General features: G+C 52.2%; 4 protein-coding genes across 4 annotated transcripts; 2 read left to right on the top strand and 2 right to left on the bottom strand.

Annotated features, from left to right (window-relative positions):
* Positions 1–3484: 3484 nt before the first annotated feature.
* Positions 3485–5303, bottom strand: GCG54_00008986 (NEDD8-activating enzyme E1 regulatory subunit; the record flags this gene model as incomplete). The annotated part of the gene is made up of 4 exons (XM_045408939.1): positions 3485–4204; positions 4253–4825; positions 4883–5052; positions 5111–5303. 4 exons carry the CDS (start codon positions 5301–5303, stop codon positions 3485–3487), a joined length of 1656 nt encoding a protein of 551 aa, XP_045257855.1.
* A 2572-nt stretch (positions 5304–7875) lies between these two features.
* GCG54_00008985 (NADP-dependent 3-hydroxy acid dehydrogenase) lies at positions 7876–11553 on the top strand (the record flags this gene model as incomplete). The annotated part of the gene is made up of 9 exons (XM_045408938.1): positions 7876–8146; positions 8201–8369; positions 8417–9123; positions 10273–10675; positions 10762–10934; positions 10988–11124; positions 11189–11244; positions 11359–11467; positions 11521–11553. 9 exons carry the CDS (start codon positions 7876–7878, stop codon positions 11551–11553), a joined length of 2058 nt encoding a protein of 685 aa, XP_045257854.1.
* An 866-nt stretch (positions 11554–12419) lies between these two features.
* On the top strand, positions 12420–14453 carry GCG54_00008984 (uncharacterized protein; the record flags this gene model as incomplete). The annotated part of the gene is made up of 1 exon (XM_045408937.1): positions 12420–14453. One exon carries the CDS (start codon positions 12420–12422, stop codon positions 14451–14453), a length of 2034 nt encoding a protein of 677 aa, XP_045257853.1.
* A 480-nt stretch (positions 14454–14933) lies between these two features.
* GCG54_00008983 (Peroxisomal hydratase-dehydrogenase-epimerase) lies at positions 14934–18093 on the bottom strand (the record flags this gene model as incomplete). The annotated part of the gene is made up of 8 exons (XM_045408936.1): positions 14934–15222; positions 15286–15899; positions 15997–16419; positions 16475–16883; positions 16933–17320; positions 17382–17471; positions 17531–17867; positions 17935–18093. The coding sequence occupies 8 exons, from the start codon at positions 18091–18093 to the stop codon at positions 14934–14936; spliced, it is 2709 nt and encodes a 902-aa protein (XP_045257852.1).
* Positions 18094–19753: the final 1660 nt, after the last annotated feature.

Raw genomic sequence — 19753 nt, 5'->3', positions numbered from 1 at the left:
AGTTAAGCGTTATTATTATTCTTATATTATTATTATTATTATTATTATAAAAGAATATTATATATTAATATAAACTTTATTAGTTTATTTTATTTAGAATATTAAAGTAAGTTAAGCGTTATTATTATTCTTATATTATTATTCTTATATTATTATTCTTATAAAAGAATATTATATGCTAACAGGCCCTATTAGTTAGGCCTCTATAGCTCTTAAAAGCATAAAGGAATAAGAATGACCCTACCTCTGTCCAGGAGGGGGGCCCCTTCGCGTAGGTATATAGTAAAGTCGGGCCCCGCCTCAATACCTGCATCTCCAATATTTTGCCACACCTCAGTCTCGCGATAGCCAGCAGGACCGCGCCGCCGATCCAGGGTACACCCCAGTGATGCCCCTGCTTCTCCAAACCGCCCCACAACCTAAAGGTTATTGAAGAAAACGAACGATTGACAGAACAGATCGTGTACTCTCTAGGGTATCAAGACCAAAGAAGAAGAAAATAAAAGAGCCAAGTCGAATTTGCCCACAGACACATCAAAACCACAAGCAGCCCATAATCACGGACGTGCACGATTGTCCAACTAAGATCCTCCATAACGGAGAAACGGCCCTGCTGCAACCACCCAGGGCGCATAATATCCCATCCAGTAGCGAATCTCGTTGACGACACTGGCGAACAACACAAATGAAGCGGCCCATGATCCCGCCGCGTCTTCCTGTTCACTTCAACTAAGGTACCCGGGAATTACGAACTCTGCCGGCCGTCCCATGACCCATTCTCTCCCTCCTTAGTATCCACCCTCATTGGCACAAGCTGTTTCTCCCCCAGTTTGGTTTCCCCAATTACTTCCTCTTAGCACCCCTGCGTTCGCTGCACTTCAAATCACAGATGTGCAGCGCCAGATTTAAGTGCTTGGCTACGAGATGTGGCGGACAATGCTCGGAGAACCCACGTTGCATGCAAGGAACATCAGGTAGGTATCCGTAGTAAGATGCCTCACCTGTCCTCTGCGCATAGATTCCCTGGTCGACACGTTGGCTAGCAACCCTGCAACGCCGTCATCTTCAGCGAGACGGGAAAATTGTACCTGGCCTGGAACTTCTCCCGGCGAACCGCGCCGTGACCATTTCAATGCACACCTACAGACACACTCACACACTCACACACACACACACACACACACACATACCCCAGCTTTTCCTCTGCCGCCCGCTATCCGCTAACGGGAGGCAATTGCCTGAAGTTGATCGACTGCCATCCTTTACCCGGCAGATGATCCAATGCACCCTCTTTCACATGCGGTCTAGCAGACAGACAGTAACAGCTGTCAAACAGCGCGTAGGCCTGCTCAACCGGCTACATCTCTCGCTTCTGCGCCCGAGTGGTCATGTGTTAACGTACATCCGCCCGTCCCTGATCCTCGGTCTGGAACAACAGCGTTGTCAGACTCAACACGTAAAGTTGAATGGGGTTGCGTGGTGTCTCGACGTCGCATCGTGCGACGACTGTCCGATTGCCTCCCCACATCCTCGCGTCTTTCGATCGACTTGGGAAGGAGACAAGCAGATTTCCATGCAAATGTTGGCTACCATGACTGGGATGACTCGGCCAGCTGCTGGCCGTGAAAGTCTACGCGTCCTATCGTTCAGTCGGTGAGCATGTTTGTCCACGGCCCCAGCCCTAATACTGTCCATATACATTCATCCTTCATCTTCCTCATCCCTTCCCTACGGCCTCTGCCTCTTCTCTTTCCCCATCTACTCATCACATTGCGGTAATCCTACGGGCTCGGAGCGCAGATATTATTATAGGCTGTGTTGTTAGACGTGTTTCTCGGCAGATGCTGCGAACCCCATACCGCAACATCCGTTTAATCATGAACAGTGTCGATGATGCCAACAAAGTACCAGGGCACTACCAAGCGACTCACAAGGCTGCGTCCGTAACACCTCGTTAATGGCGGGGTGAAATATGCGCATTCCACACAGATTTCAGACAAAGGTCTAGCGACTATCAAAAGTTGATGTCCAATTCCACACGCCCCATATCAAGAGATTCTGCTTGATACTGGCCATCGGACCTGACGACCCGTCTACGTCTCTTCTCCCTTCGCTAGCTGCATTCTCCCTGTGAGAATGAAAAGTCACGGGTGGTCAGGACAGGGGTACATGTATGCGTGCGCGCGAATGAGCTTCGGCTTGCTGTATTCAAAGGTACCTACACATTGTTGCAACTAATAGCTTGATCTGACACTGGAACGTTTCCTTTTTGTGGCATTTGGAATAATTAAGATCATATTGCAGTCTCCATTCTCAAGACGGTTTAAGCTCACAAGACCAAACAACAGCGTCGACCGCGGATGTTTTGCATGTCTATGACACGGCCATCACTTCGGGAGACTCGTTTGTACTTGTCGCAAGGCACTCAAAGTCAACGTACCCCGCCCGTTCGAGAGCCCCTGGAATAGAAGGTAGCTCTCAAGTGGTTGGAACGATATCTTGCAGAGGGCATTGGGTGGTCAGCACAGCTAGCATGGGGCAACGATGACAAGACGGCTTGGTGCCCGTCGGGCAATTTCACTTTTCCTTCTTCGTTCCCAGAGACTTGGACCGGAGGTTGTTGCTGGTCGTGGGAGTAGAATGAAAAGAGCAATCAAGAGCGGCCAACACAGTCACTTTCATGGCTTCGATAAACCATCTTCGGAAAGCTAGCCGAAGCCCATGTCTTACATCCTTTCTTCATGCCCACTTGGTCCACGTCGTCAGCAGCATAACAAAACTTGTCACTGGGTGCCCTTTGAAGCCAAACAACATCGAGTTCCTGACTTGAAGATTAGGATTCTGACAATACCTGCACGGAACTTAACTATGCGTCATAAATCGCAGGTATTTGAACGACACGTTGTGTGAGGCCTGCCATTCAAGTTACAAACTTAAATCTCACGGGGAAGCCGCTATTTGCCTCCCAACTCTAAGCCCCTTTCACAGGCACATTCTCAGAAACGACATTTACACCTCTCTACTAGACCATACGTTTGAACCCCGGCAGGGTTGATGCCCTTTGCGCCGGTCGAGCCCACCACCCCCCAGCGTTCCACCCAAATCCTGACTGCAAGGGACTGCGGTCCGACGAGATCCTGCCCCAGGCCCCACACGCTCAACGGGGTCTTTCGAGGTAGTTGTTGAAGGGTTGCATTCCCCTGCCCTGCACAACAGTTTTGTGCACCACTCATGCAAGAGTACGTCTTCACGCCGAGCCCAGAAGCCTAAACATCTCAGCGACCAGGGTTGCTACTCACACTACTAGTTGGACGTTCCCCAATGCCAGGGGACCCTTCCCTCCGAGATCTGCAAGCCCGACGCTGAAGTCCATAGGGGGATTGTGCATGTTTTCGTCTACCCCTCCAAATGCATGTATACCGGCCGAAGGGTATGCAGGCTTAAGTGGCAGGGGAGGCCGGCAGAGTGGAAAGCTTTCCCGGGTCTACAAGCGAAGTACCTGGGTCCGGCTTCCAATGCCGTCGAATATGCACGTGTTCTCGATTGGGATGTACTGATTCGTGATTATCTTGATCGTCTCCTGGGCCACCATGCCGCCTGCCGTGGCGGAGACGTTGTGAAGTTCTCCGCCACGAGCACGGGACACCTCGTGAGCGGCTTCGATGACTCGTTTGTTGTCATCAGCATCTGGCAGGATTTTCTGGACGGATGCCATAATATCGTCCGGTGTGGCCGAAGAGCTGTGAGATGTTGCGTGGAGAGCAAGATATATTGGCAGAAGCGAAAAAGGCATCGGCATCGACGGGTCCTTGGCCAGCTCATCGTTGGCAAATTCCTGTTCTATCGATGGTTCAGCTGTGGCACCTCTGAAGTAGACAACAGTGCTATACTTACGAGCTACGCTTCTTAGTTGGCCGACCCCATCAGTTGTGGGGATGATTAACTTGATGAAAGCGGCATTTTTGCAAAACATGTCAACTTCAGCTGGGTCAACGCTGTCGCCACAAGGATTCTGGCGAACAATGCCCAGAACCTCAGCGGCGTCCTTGCGAGCCTTGTCCTTGTAGATGTTTTGTAGCTTGATGTAGACGTTCGATTGAGCCTTCATGTCCGGAAGACCGCCGGGCAGCGGCAGACACTTGTGCTTCTCGTAGAAGTCGCGAACTGCAGCGGCAATGACCCAGAAACTTGACGTTGATTCCAACTGTGGCTAGGTAAGCACCGGTTTCTATGCGGTTTATTCCGTACGTACCTCGTTAGTGTGCTGGTACTCAAACACCTGCTTTACAGCAGTGGGCAGGGATGGCTGCGAGATGGTTTTCAAGACCGCAGCGACAGCCTCTTCAAAGTTTTCCTCGCCACCTTCAGCGTTATCGGCCCTGGCAGCGTTGGCCACCATCTTGCGGAACTCGACTTTCTCCTTATAGTTGGTGGGCGGCACGTCGTCATGGGTTGATCTCCACACTTTGAGGTAATGTAAAAGAATCACTACGAACGGCAAGTGACCGTGCTCGTGGTTATCAAGGCCGTCGATATCCTTGGTCATGTTCTCGGCAAAAGCCGTCAGTTCTTCCCAAGGTGTCAGAAGACGCAAGTCCGTGGTGGCGGTTGCATCCGGGTGAGTGTCGACGATGGGGTAGACGCCAGGGAGACGTAGCCTAAAGTAAGCGTAAAAACCTGCTGAGTGGATGGCGATGAGTGGCGTCTTGCGTTCTCGGCTGTAGGACTCGAGTGCGCTGAGATGTTCGGGTCTGATGGGCAGCGTATACAGGATGATTGTGAAAGGGCTGTCACTGCCTAGAACTTCTCCAAGCTCCAGGGTTTCCTGTTCCTGTTGTTAGCACATGAGCTCCTTGATATGGATCATTTTGTGGTAGCTCACCGAGTTCCGAGGATGCCAATCACCGTCGACTTCTGGGTTGAGCTCAAGAAGTAGCTCAGTGCAGCACTGTGCACGAGACTTACCCAGAGAGCTCTCGTCAAGGAAGAAGTTGACACCCAGATCAGCCTCAGTCACGGTAGTGTCGTCGGCGATGGTGAATTTGCCGATGCCTGAGTTCGATTAGCTGCTCTTTTCGGCTCCAAAGCGGTATAGTCATATGATGCCTACCTGGGAGAACAAGATTCTTCAGGGTTTCTACGCCGACAGTCCCCGAGCCGGAGTTGACCAGCAGAACATTGGCTGACTCCAGAGCAGCCTGGCCGCTGGCGGCCCATAATCTGAGCTGGCGATCATACTTCTTTTCCTTCTCTGAAGGAACAGAGAGGGAGGGCAGAGCTTGACCGGCGATGATATCAGTCATATTGGACTGTACGCCACAGAGGATTGAACGATTTGGGAGGTTTGTACGCTTAATGTTGTGACGCTGACAGATGGAACTTGAAGGCTGTGAAGACGTGCAGGTACCGTTGCCGCGAGATGTCTCCGCTGAGATGAGTAAAAGGCCAACTGAGCTCCGCTTGGTTTTCCTGGCTGGGTGATGCGAAGCCAATTCGAAGAACGGCGTACGAGGTAATCCGATTGCACTGGCCTGCCTAAGGTAGCAGGGTAGGTAAGTAGGGTATGGAGCGTTTGCTGAGGTAGTCACTAGTGTAAGGTAGTATACAGAGTACAATGAGAGAGAACCTTTACCTAAGGTAGGTAAAGGCGCGGTAGGTACCTACCGGGCTTGGCACGTCCCAGAAAGACTGGTCAGGGAATGCTTACATAACAGCAATCCGAGCTGGACCTAGGTGCCCCCCGCGACACCGGGGGCTTGGCTTCACCCTTTCGGAAGTGTGGCAACTATCTTCCGGGCGTGACAGCGGGTCCAGGTCCCGTCCGTCTTTCAGCTGCGTCTTCCACGGGTGTCGTCTCGTCTATTCCAAACAGGAAATCAAGCTGAAATCGGGAAATAAGCAAAATGGACAGGTAAGTCAACTACCATGTTCCCCTTCATTGTCGCTTTGGTGCCTGCGGGAGATTTTCTTGCCGCCCTTCACGTCCTGCTGTTGTTTCCATCCGTCCCCTGTGTTGCTTGCGAGGGAAGGCCCCTTGCAGGTGCTCCGACAGTAAAATTTAGCAGAGAGGGAGCATGGCGTGGTCGCCGCAGCCGCCCTATTTGGTAGAAAATTTCGACTCACGCACCTTTCACCAGGCGCCCGGTGTCACAGAGACACCGCCATCTCTACGAACGTCTTCTGCGCAAAAGCAATCATGTTCGCCTAGGTGGGAAGGTGTATCTAGTCGTCTTGACATCCATGCGGAATAGGTGAACACACGTTTAGTAGATGCTGGCTGACACCGAAACGAAGCCGCCTAGAACCTCCAGGGCTTCCGGGATATTGCCCAAGGATTGAAACACTCAATCGAAACGTTATTCAACCTTCAGCCCGCATTTTCCAATCCATTCCTCGCGCATGCATGCCGACTAGGGCTGGGCGTCTACCCACATTGTAGCTCGGTGTCTCTGATGCTCGCTGCGCCTTTGCTTTGGTTGGCTCTCTTTTTGGTTATGCCGGCGTTTGGTGTATCATCCATCACCTTGCCAGCAGACACCGACCCCGATATCCAATGACCTCCGACGCTAGGTTCGGTATTGAGGACCGTGGACCATAAAGGTCGGCTTCCCCACAAGATGGCAAGAACGAGACCCGTGGACGGATTCAAGGGAACGGACCACTGGCATGTTGTGTTGGCTCAAGTCGAACCTAGACCATGCCTGCCGCCCACACCCTCAACGGCGCGCGGCTCGAGGTCTTGATTACTTAGCATTCCTCATCTGTAATAAACATGCTGGCCCCGAGCGAGAACTACGAGACGCCGAAAGTAGTGAACGCCTGGAATCTTGACAACCTTCTTCTTGCTTTCTTCTTTTCCTCTCGGTTGGTGTTGCCCTTGCTTACACTGGCCTTGCGCCTTGTCTCACCACTGGTCTCAGTCTCTGGGGGTCGGCGTGGCGCGCCGGCTCCACGCCGTCTTCGCCCACGGAATCAGCTTACGGCCGGCAGCGTCGGGCGAGAGACAAACGAATAGAGCCATGAGCCGCGAATTCAGACATACTAGGAGGTTGATTGCCCAGAGACGGTGGTTGAATTGGGTGATTTGCCTTGGGGCGTGATTCGGAGCTAGTGGATCAAATGCGAATGCATTCTGAACGCCGAACATGCTTTTTCGTGTGGTCCTGTTTCCATTTGTCGCTCCGAACGCCGACTCGTTTTTTTTCTTGCATTCGGAAATGGCACCGTCTGTCTATTTGTCTTTTAAGTCATGGTTCTCCGTTGCGTCGCGTATTCTCTGTCGTTTTTGCTCGCTCCTCGACGCGCCTCCCAAGCGCCATCCAGTCGCTGTTCTGGCCATCTCAACGTCGTGGCATTCTTCACTATGAGTTGTGCTGTTCTGCCGCCAACCGCTATACCTGTTTATCACGAGTCGTCGTCGCCGCAAATGGTCCGAGCCAAAGGACCTATAGCCTGACATTGCGGTGCTGTCCTTTCAATCGGAGAGGTTGCCCTGTTCCAGCACAGTTGGCTTTCTTCTGTCTTGCTAGAAAGCTCCAAGCCTGCCGATGCTGTCGCCAAACGCCACATATATCTCGCATATTATACTCACGATCGATCGATCGACAAGCTTTCCTTATCAGAACACTCAAACGCTCTGTCAGGCGGCCTGTCAGGCAAGCCTGAGATCACTTTCAGTTAGGTAGCGATGGGTCACTTGAGGGGCGATGTCGAGACCGCCAAGCCGGAGACGTTGCCGAGGCATCAATATCGCGATGCCTCCCTGCCAGCATGGAGATTTTGGTTACTGAGTGTCGGGTATGTAACTTTCGTCCTCATCGTCGGTGTATCCAGTACTGATCAGGAGCTAGACTTTGCCTTGGCCTTTTTCTGTCCATGTTGGACTCTTCTATTGTTGCCACGAGTCTGTATACGATCGGCGCAGAATTTGAATCCATGGATCTCATCAACTGGGTCGCGTTGGCTTACACGCTCACCTACCTGAGCTGTGCAGTACTGTTTGCTCGAGTCTCCGATGTTATCGGGCGTCGCAATGCTTTCTTGGCAAGCTTCGTCATCTTCTTCTGCTTCTCCCTTGGCTGCGGCTTTTCTCAGAACCTTGAGCAGTTGATCGCATGCCGCGCACTACAAGGCTTAGGCGGCTCTGGTATGCTGAACACGTTGTATTCTCACCGGAAAAGAAACTAAGTGACTGCAACAGGTTTGTACTCCATTACTATGATCATATTCCCAGAGGTCAGCCCGAAGCATCTGCGCCAGCATATCGCCAGCCTCGTGGGAATGGTGATCGCTAGTGCTGGTGTTCTTGGACCCGTACTTGGCGGCATCTTAACGCATTACACCTCTTGGCGATGGATTTTCTGGATCAAGTAAGTCTACTCACAGTCAGAACGGGCTGATGCTAAGTTGCTACTAGTGGTCCAGTTGGATTTGTATCCATGGTCGTTTTCTACTTGACTTGGCCCCAGGCTGAGCACCTCCCAAGCCTGCAACGTCGAACTTGGAAAGAACTAGACTTTGTTGGGTCCTTCCTCCTCGTGGCTGGCTCCGTGCTCGTTGTTTTCTCGTTTCAGAACGTTGGCTCGGATGGAGACAAGTGGCATCGGGCTATTTTCATAGTCCCGGTGACTGTAGGTGTCTTCTCCTTCATTGCCTTGGTGAGCTGGGAGACACTCGTAGCTCGGTTCTGGGACAAGCGCGTTATGGCGGCAATTCCGATTCGACTGCTACGAAACCACGTGTACGTCGCTGCTATGCTACACACCATGTTTCTGGGATTTCCGTACCTGCTTGTTGTCTACGCCTTCCCTGTTCACCTGCAGATCGTCAACAACAAAAGCTCCTTGCTCGCCGGCATACTTCTCCTGCCGATGCTAGGATCCGTCGCTCTAGGCAGCACTCTTGGCGGCCTGGTGAGCAAGAACAGAAACCTTCTCTTTGAGACTCTGCTCACCGCAAGTTGTTTCATGACACTGGGTTGCGGACTGTTAACAACATTATCACCGTCGGCTGAGCTGGAGCCGAAGGCACTAGGTTTCCTAACCCTGATCGGCTTCGGATTTGGATTGTCGGCAACATCGGCCACTATCCTCGGCACAACAGAATCCGAGATTCCGGACCATGGTAAGTGCCGCGTCAGCCCTGCACCTCTTCTATCTTGGTCTCTGACAGAGCACAGCTGCAGCCCAGGGAATCATCGCACAAGCCCGTATTCTCGGCGGTAGCCTAGGAATTGCGGCGTCGACGGCGATCTTAGGTACTCATATGAGAGAAGAGCTGGCAGGAATCCTAGGACCAGACCAGCTGTCAACGATAACTGGAGTGGGGACGAGCCTGACGGAGGCGCAAGCTACGGCTGTCCGACAGGTGTACGCAGAGTCATTCCAACAAGACATGAAGGTTGGGGCCATCTTATCAGGCGTGGCAATACTGATCAGCTTGGGAGCCTACCGCCGAAATCGGATTTCGATCGAAGAGCAGCGACAACTGCACATCGAGACAGAGATGGAGAGGAGAAGAAGGGCGTCGGCAGCGACTACGCTCGTGTCTTCGACAGATTGAATATGGATAAGGCTGGTTGGTCTGGTTTTGGCGTACGATAGATGACACATAGATTGGCGAGCATGGCGGCAACGCATGATGAATAGACATGACAACGAATTGTTTCCTGTGGGTATTCATACACACTCCTCTGCTGACGAGCGGCGGGGGTCTTGGACTGCGGTGGCGGGGGGAGGAAAGGCCGCCAAGTTTGACATTGCCTTGCACTCATCTTCCATTAGTGGGCGTTTGGTATGACGAGCCGCCCTAGAAGACAACACGCAATGTGGCATTGCCCGGCCCCTAAGTACCTACACCAAAGCGCGACGAAATTCTGTTTACTCCTCGTCTAGTCGTTTACTGCGGTGAAAATAAAATAAAAATAAAAACGCATGTTTATACAAAATATCTACATAGTATCATAAAAGCACACACCTCGGATAGGAAATGATGCAATCGCGTTCCCCCGCCGGTTATCGGGCTGTTGAAACCCCGCATAGTGGGGCTTATCCATTCCGTCCGCCGTACCGTCTTATTCTACCATCTGCTTCCCCTTGCCTTATCCGTCTCTAGAAAGTCGGAAACGTGCTAAGAATCATTCGTCCCTGGGGTTACACGCTGCCTTGGCCAAAGGGTCCAAATCAACAACTTAAAGTCGGCCATTACTTTTAAGTCCCCAGTTGTGCAATCTCCCTACCCTCCTCTTCTGGCTCTTACACATGAAACGCATAGTCCGCTCGCTGTCTTCTACGCTCTGCTCTCGTCATCACCTTCGTCTATCGTCCACCTTCCAGACCATCTTCAACAAGAGCCACATCAGAACCATCATGTCTGCCACCGCTGCCGCCAGACGCCTTGAGGGCAAGACGGTGCTTATCACTGGCGCCTCCAGTGGTATTGGAAAGAGCACTGCCTTTGAATACGCGCGGACGTCGCCCAATAATTTGAAGCTCATTCTCACAGCCCGTCGTATCGACAGTTTGAAAGAGATCGCCGCAAAGATCAACGAGGAGGTCGGAAATGGCGTCAAGATTCATCCTGTCAAATTGGACGTCAGCAACCCGGAGGAGGTCCGCCAGCTTGTGCCCAACCTACCCGAGGATTTCAAAGACATCAGCATCCTGGTGAACAACGCGTAAGTCCCCACCCACGATATTTTAACAGCCTTCCCCATGGTCCTCGCGATTACAGTCATTGAGTGAGACTGATCTTGGCATGCAGAGGTCTCGTCAAGGGCGTCGCAAAAGCCCCTGAAATTGCCGAGGAGGACATCAATGTAATGTTCGCAACCAACGTCACTGGTCTTATCAACATCACCCAGGCCATTCTGCCCATTTTCAAGGCGAGGCCCGACGGTGGCGGCGGTGACATTATTAACATTGGTTCTATTGCCGGTATGTTGAACTAGGGTCTATGGGTTTGAGAACTTCGTTGACGTAAACCACAGGTCGCGAGCCCTACCCGGGTGGTTCTATTTACTGTGCCACCAAGGCTGCTGTGCGTAGCTTCACGGACAGTCTGAGAAAGGAGCTCATTGCCACTCGCATCCGCGTCATCGAAATTGATCCCGGACAGGTTGAGACTGTACGTTCCCAACTCAAGGCGGAACGCCAAATACCTGCCGGCTCTTTTTCTAAAACCAAATTAGGAATTCTCCGTCGTCCGCTTCTATGGTGACAAGTCCAAGGCCGACGCCGTCTATGCGTAAGTGAATAGCCTCGGAGTCCCCACGGCTCTCGTCGATGTTCTTTCCAAATATCTCAGACGCTCCCCCATCTGGAGCTGGTATAGACTGAGCTGACGTTCGCCTGGGTACAGCGGCTGCGAGCCACTGACTCCCGACGACATTGCCGAAGTAGTCGTTTTTACCAGCACGCGCCGGGAGAACGTGGTTGTGGCAGACACCCTCATCTTCCCCCAGCACCAAGTAAGTCAATCAATGAAGGCAAATCGTCGATGGCTCGACTGACATGCTACTAGGGTGCTGCTGGTATCCTCCATCGCAAGTCTTGAAAGTGATCCGCAGTACTGGGATACCTATTCAATCGAGAAAGCTTGGCGTCATTTGGCATTTGCGATCTGGGTGAAGTTGATGAGCCTGGAATCGTTGAGTTAAGCAACTGCACAGATAGATTCAACCAACTTGACAATGAAGAATTGGGTACTCATTGCTAAATCGACATATCAGCAGTAAGAGGCCAGGTGTACTCGATGCTGCAAAGAGCCGTGGGAATAACCTAATATGCGAATGCAAGCTCGGAAAGATGTCCGATAATGCGCTTTTCCGTTACTCAACGACGTTTGTAGGCACATACCTTAAAAGGTACCGAAATTACCTACGCACGCCTCCCCGCCCGGGTCACGAAAGTAGGTACGCAGTATGGGTACCTAGGTACCGATTGTGTTGCGGCCCCCTACCCCGCCCAGAGGCACACCTGCCCGACGGCCTGCCCGGGACTCCCCGCAAGCACGTTGAGGTGACGTTTGGGACACTCAGGTGCCTTAGCTAATACCAACCTCGCAGCCTAGTCCCTAAGTACCTTCGGGTAAGGTAGTCCCCAATGAGGCGACAGAAAATAGAGCAAAAACAACGACATCCCCTAGACCGCTTCTTTAACTCTTGTCAACAGTCCTCATGCCCGTCTCCTGACCCTTTACCTACACGCCTTGCTTCCACGACGACTGCGTGGCTCGCCAACCCCTCAGCTGTGTCCATGCCGCGCGTGGTTGGCATATTGCCCTCAGTCGCACCGCATCGATCTGCTCTGATCCCAATGTCAATGCAACTTCGTTGACTCTTACTTCGTCAGTCCGATTCAACCGCGTCGCAGTACTGCTTTCGCGACATGCAAAGCCTACCACGGCCATGAGCAATCGAAATGGGCTTCACGACCTTCCTCGGCTCCTCCACCGAACGACTGCATTCCCCTCGCACAAAGCCTTCGGCTCCTTCATGCACCGACAAAGTCGACGACACTCTGAATGTAGACTCGGACGTGACCGCGGACACCACCTCTCACAATGGTTACATCTACGACGAATCACACATGTGCGGTCTGCCAGCCGACTGCCCCGATATACGCGAACTTAACAACAGTTTGGTGGCCCTGGCCGCCGTGTTTCCCGACGTCCAGATCCAGGTTTTCCGCGAAATGCTTTCCAACTTCGACCAAGAGTCCAGGCTTGCCGTAGTTGCCGACGCCCTTCTGAAAAACCGTGTCGCCTGGGTCAAAGGTCGCTGGAGAGTCGCCAGTCATCAGCGCACAGAGCCCCAACGGCACGAAAAAGACTTAGGAGAACCAGAAAACCTGCTGGTTCCCCGTGTCGAAACATTTCGAGCCTCTGACTACAAGCAGGCCGTTCAAGCCTTGGCCTGGCACGAGTTCAAGGGTCTCTCGCGATCCACTATCAACGCTGTCCTTGCGGAATCCAACTATTCATATCTCGAAGCACGCAAAATCCTCGTGTCTCTCTCGTCGAAGTCCTGGCGTTTTACCATATCCTCTCTTTTCCTCCGGAGGAAGCCCGTGGCATCTGTCGACGCCGAGAACCATCCTCTAGTAGTCTGGAAGTCAACCGGACAGGGCGCTATTGTGCCGTCTCTCAAAGCTACGGGAAATGCCGAACTGGACAGCGAGTTGTATCGTAATCTAATCCAACCACTGAAGGAGAGGGCCAGGCAAGCGCAGGAGGAAAAAGACCACGGTTATGCCATTCTACTGAATCACGAACAGGCTGAGGAGGTTCACGCCTATCACGAATGTGCTTGCTGCTTTACCGAGACCACCTTCGAGGAATTCACGAACTGCAATGCGGATGGCCACATGCTATGCTTTCGTTGCGTTCAACATTCCGTCAAAGAGGCTGTTTTTGGCCAGGGTTGGCACAGCAGCATCGATATAGATTCCGGCACGCTCAGATGCCTGGCGGTCGAAGCGGACGGATGCCCTGGCTGTATCCCGTACGATCATATGCGCCGCGCAATGCTAGAGGAGAGGAAAGGAGCAGAAATCCTCCACAAGCTCGACCAACGCTTGGCGGAAAACAGCCTGCTAGCATCGAATTTGCCGCTCATCCGGTGTCCATTCTGCGAATATGCCGAAGTTGATGACATTTACCTGCCGGCTCACGAGACACGATTACGCGTCAGGCTTGATAGCCTTCTTAGCCTTTTACTGATTTTTCTTTGCATCCTGACGGTGCCCTTCATTCTCCCCATAGTATTACTCTCATCAGTCGTCTGTCTCTTGGTCAGCACCGAGCGCACGATGGGCGACCACCTCGTGATTCAATGGAAACTCGCTCTCGGTCGCCATCGAAGGCGGCGTCGCGGACTGAAGTTCACTTGTCAGAACCCTGATTGCAACAAGGATTCTTGTCTATGCTGCTCCAAGGCGTGGACAGACATCCACGTGTGCAACGAGTCATCCTTGGTTGCTCTGCGTACACAAGTGGAGCAGGCCATGAGCATGGCCATCAAACGAGTCTGTCCGCGTTGCCATACGTCCTTCGTCAAGAACTCAGGCTGTAATAAACTTACCTGCCCTTGCGGATACAAGATGTGTTACGTATGCCGCAAAGACATCGGGGGCATGAACGGCGAGGGCGAAGGTTACCGGCATTTCTGTGATCACTTCAGGCCTGATGGCGACCCACGACCATGCACTGAGTGCACGAGGTGTAATTTATGGGAGAGCGAGGATACGGACTTCGTGCTAAGGCAGGCGAAGGAGGAGGCCGAGGCCAAGTGGCGGGAGACGGAGAACCGGGAGTTGAGTGGTGCAGAGAAGGCTTTTTTGGAGACGGGCTTCGCTAGGAATGGAGTCTCGTCGGTCGAAAGTTACATCAAGAACGGACGATTGCCGACCTTGGCCGAAGTGTGCGACTTTATAGTCGAAACCGGCTTCGTCTGACGGCCGGCCAGTGGTCTACATGTAGATCACCCACAATGTTGCCTGGTTAGACAAGCCCCTGAAGAACACAAGTTCCGTGGTTTGGGCCGAGACAGGGCGACTTGAAGTTCAATTGTTGTCCCACTTTTGGCTTGCAGGAGCACATCTGGGTGTCGTGATACAGGAACGGCACGTTCTGCCTGCCAGCCGTCCCAAGCGGGATGCTCAATAGGGATTTGGATCATCAAAACGTCCGTTTCGGCTCGTTACAGAGGCCTATGAAAGAATTGTTGACAACATGCTACGTTGTAATAGGAAAACAGGTTAAATCTGAATGCACCGCATCGATTTTCTGATAATATGTATCACTACGAAGGGAAGACATGCAGTACCACTGGTTGATTGTACATGAATTTACGTGTCAAGCGACGAACTAAGGGCTATTTCTATGAAGCCTGCCGGATTTCCAACTTTCAACTACACCGAGCAAATCCGAGCACGCTAGATCTTACTCTTATCGGACAATAGCTCTGCTGCGGCACCGCCGATGGCGAGCTTGCCCGTCTCCTTCACCTTAGTCTGGAAGATGACCTTACTGCCGTCCTTCCACATTTCCGTAACCAAAGTTTGGCCAGGAATTACAGTGCCAGCAAAACGCACCTTGACGTTCTTGATGGGGCCGAAACGCTCATAGACGGCCTTGCCGGCGATGCCAAAGAAGCATAAGCCATGAAGGATGGGAGCTTTAAAACCTCCCATCTTGGCAAAAGCTGGGTCTACGTGTAGAGGACTGCAACCGAACACATTAGGGTGAGATCGACAAGAAAAGGGCAATTTAAGGGGGCAAACGTACTTGTAGTCGCCGCTCAGTCGGTACAATGCGGCCTGCTCCTCGGTTGTCTTTTCCTCAATCACGACGTCAGGATGCCTAGAAGGAGGCTTGTTGGCAGCGGTGCTGGCTCCGCGGTCAGCGGGTTTCTTTTGGCCGCCAAAACCACCACAGCCTCTCAAGAACACTGTCATCTCGTTGTAGAAGATGGGCTCCTTAGTCTCTGCATTGACAGTTGTGATGCCGTTCTTGACGATGGCAGCGTTACCCTTGTCAACTACCTCGAGCAGCTTCCCGTACGATACGAGCTTCGCCGTTGTGGGTATGGGATACTTCTTGATCTCCAGGTACTGCTCTCCATGTAACAGCATCATTGGCGAAAAGTTCGGAACGATATCGTCGAAGTTGTATGGCATTTCTGTTCCAAAGGGAGGAATGACTCCAAACGTCGGAATCACTTGGAAGTCATCAGCACCCTCAAAGACATACTTCAACTGCTCGCGCTTGGCACCAATTCCCAAGTTGTAAAGCATGACATCACGCTCTTCGTACTGGAATTCAGTGCCCTTTGGTTCGGCCTTCATCGCGGCCTTGATGGCTTCGAGGTACTGCGATCCACCGCCAGACGATTCGTCTTGCTGTAATTCAATGGTCAATAACTTGGGTTTCTTTGTTAAGACTAGCGCTACTATACAACGTGTGCCGACAGCATCATCGGGAAATGTAAAGTCATACCTTGTTGCTCTTGTTTTCCATGTTCGCCATGACCTTCTGCAGACCATCCTGTGTCTTTTCGGGATGGTCGGCGCGTCCATCTTCAAAGTTGCGGATCGCATCCCAGTGTTTCAGCACCTCCTCAGGGGTTAATGGGACGTCGACCGGGAAACCGTGACCGCCGCTTCGTTGCCAGCGGGTCTGGCCAACCCAGCCACTGCCGACTTCGTACAGACCGCCGGTAGGGTTTTTCGGCACTTTGTCACTGCAAAGGGCCAAAACAACTGGGGCGATATAGTCAGGCTTGAAGGCCTGGACCATCTCCTCGGGCATAATCGTCCTAGTCATGGCTGTACCGGCATTGGGCGCGATAGTGTTGACATAAATGTTGTACTTGTAGCCCTCGAGAGCCAGCGCGCGAGAGAAGCCCAAGATACCGCATTTCTGCGTGCCTGTTAGTCAAGTAACTTTGCGCATACGGAGACGGAGGAACACGTACAGCAGCTGCATAGTTTGCCTGCCCGAAGTTACCGTAGATACCCGAGGTAGACGTGGTATTGATTACGCGACCATACTTCTGCTTCAGGAAGTAGGGCCAAGCAGCTTTGGTAACCTTGTATGTGCCACGTAGGTGTACGTTCAATACAGGATCCCACAGACTGTCATCCATGTTGTTGAAAGCCTTATCGCGGAGGATGCCTGCGTTGTTAATGACAACATCAACCCGGCCAAAGGCATCGATCGCAGCTTTCACAACTGCGTCACCGTCCTCGGCAGATGCCTTCACTCCAACAGCCTTTCCTCCGAGTTTCTTGATCTCGTTGACGACGTCGTCAGGATTCGCCAGGTCATTGACAACCACGGAGGCGCCATGCTTCGCAAACGCTAAACTATAAGCGCGGCCAATACTGAGCCTTGTTAGCCGGGTCCGGCAGACGTAGGCATGAGGCAACTTACCCAGCACCTCCGCCGGTGACGAGTGCAACGCGGCCAGTGAAGTCCAGCTTCTCTCCCTGATCATTAGGGCCCATCTTCATGGAGTCCTCCAGAAGAGTCAAGAAATCATTGGGTCCCGATGGATATTGAGGATTGGAAAAGTCGGTAGCCTGATCCCACCTTTTCAGAACAGCTCCAGGAGTGTAGCTGTCGTCGGCCTTGAGCAACAAACCGTTGGATCGTTCCCAGCGCAACTTTGCCACATGGCCGCCTCCGACCTCAAAGATGGAGCCGTTCTCATCCACATTGTCTTTATGTACCAGGACAGCAACGAGGGGAACGACCCAGTCGGGCTTCAGGTTTTCCAAAACATCGGGCGGCATCACGGTCTGGGTCATCCTGCTGGCAGCTGTCACACGACTTAGCGCGCCATCTCGCTTGAATCTCCGCTTATCCCACGTTGCACTTACCGATTGGTGCAATCACATTGGAAAGGATGTTGTACTTGGCGCCCTCCTTGGCCAAGGTTTCGGTGAAGCCAACCATAGCGAGTTTGGCAGCTATGCGGCAGCTTAGCGTTAGAAAATCATCGGATGTTGGGCCTTGCAACGAGGCTTACCCGAGTAGTTGGTCTGGCCGAAGCTGCCAAAAAGTCCAGCTGCTGATGCAGTATTGATGACGCGGCCGTATTTTTGCTTCCTGAAATGGGGCCATGCTGCGCGGGCGCACTTGTAGGAACCCTTCACATGTACCTTCATAATCAAGTCCCAGTCTTCGTCCTTCATGTTTTTGAAACTAATGTCCCTCAAAATACCGGCATTGTTGATGAGGATGTCGATGCGACCGAAGTTTTGGATAGCCGTCTCGATAATTTTGTCGCCATTCTCGACCGAGTCGTAGTTCGCAACAGCCTTGCCGCCGGCAGCCTTGATCTCGTTGGCAACAACGTCAGCAGCCTAGAGTGATGTTAGCAACTTCCGAACTATTGACGGCATGTGTCGTGATACCATCATGGTCACAAACCTTTGTCGAGTTGCCTTCGCCCTTGAAAGAGCCGCCTAAATCGTTCACAACAACACTGGCACCGCGGGAGCCGAAGAAGGTGGCATAAGCCTTGCCCAAGCCGCCGCCAGCGCCCGTGACAATAACGACCTGGCCGTCATAGCGTAGCTGGCCAGCCATCTTATCTCTGGAGCTTTGGGGGGACAATGAACGAATAGACGTTTGATGTATTGGGGAAGGGTTTCGATGTAACGCAGACACAGTCGAATGAATGATAGCGTGAGGACATGCGAGATAGAGAAATTGGATAACGCGAGGTTGGAACTGATGTATTGAGAGAGGATGGGCGGATGGTTTTCTAACGCAGCACGTCCGGCAACTCTGAAAGAGCCAGCGTGACGGTTGCCGCAGACAGAGCCGAGGCAGCTTCTCTGACCGAAGCCGACAAATGGCGCTAGTCCGTAATAAGACAGAGACTGGATTCACATGCAACTTAGCCGTGGGTCTGGCGGAAGTCTCCATGAGGTCATGTGGAGAAAAAGACGTCTCCCCCGCCCCTTCCCCATGTCACATGTCCCCAGATTTTGTAAGTTTGACCAGTGACACGAGAGTATTCCGACGGGGCATAATCTGCCTCCACTGAGCCCACCTCTAAGACACCTTACTGCGTAGTGTCCATACATGCAGCGAACCTATTAGTACCTAGGTATTACCGCAACCACCAGGTAGCAGGGTAGGAAAGACGCCGCCACAGGTATGCGGGTGGAAATGCAGTAAGGTTGGTGCTGTACTGCGGTAGCAGGCCAAAGTAAAAGCCCCTATTCAGGTATCTGTGGCTCAAGCAGACCAGGTGCGGTACATCGATCGCAGGCGAAAGACCGGCCACTCAGCGGTTATTCCAGAGCTTCCTGTGGGACCGTCAGTCCCCACGATACGTGGCTTGGGGCTATTACTTACCCATAACACCATAGTATGTTGCGCCTCGGGTCTTCCTCACCTAGAGCTGGATGGACCCAGCTGCCGAACAACACCAAGGTAATGGGATATCGACTCGTGCAGCCAGCAACCTAAATTGATTACAAAACCCAACCCCTGGATTCTCGGAAGTATGATTCGGCACATGCGACGCAGCGACCGGTTGACTGGTTACGCCGCAGAAGACGTACAACACTTCTTCAATGTTTAGGAGAAACTCATCTCAGCGGCAACGTCCACTCCGTGATGCTTGGATGTTCTCCACCCACTAACAACCTCCCTCCCCGGAGTTCGGCACACCTTCGGGACGTCTCAAGGCCTCTACATGTACCACAAGCCTGAGGCCTACTTGCTGCTGTTTGCGCTCAATCTAAACATCATCTTGGGTCAGTCAAAGGAGAAACTTGTGGCATGATGACCGATTCCATGGACATATCCCTTCACATTGATGCGGAGGATAACGAACACGGAGACCTTTTGATGTTTTTTCTTTTTTTCCTCCCTTCGGATAAATAACATCCATCATTCTTCGACCCCATCAACGGTGGTGTGGTGTCTTCGCAGCAAACCAGGGCATCAAGTTCAGACTCGTCGTGGACAAAAACAAGAGAATGACGACACATAGCGGTACAAATAATGTTCTCACTGACGACGTATTTTCTTTGGTGGCAAAATTGATTAGAATACAGTATCGCGGCGGATCTTCCTGTCGCAGAAAGGTTCGTTTTCTCCCCAACTCCAATCGTGATAATCGTGATTCGTAACTCGTAATAACTTTGTCACAGGAAAATATACTCTCCATGGATCTCATACTTGTGACCGTGAGAGATAAAAAAGCAGCTTAGAGGCAAGCTGGTGAATCGTT

The sequence above is a fragment of the Colletotrichum gloeosporioides genome, assembly GCF_011800055.1.
Source record: "Colletotrichum gloeosporioides strain Lc1 chromosome Unknown consensus_92, whole genome shotgun sequence".
Taxonomy (NCBI): Eukaryota; Fungi; Ascomycota; class Sordariomycetes; order Glomerellales; family Glomerellaceae; genus Colletotrichum; species Colletotrichum gloeosporioides.
Note: the sequence above shows the minus strand (reverse complement) of the source record. Positions and strands in the feature narration are given on the sequence as shown.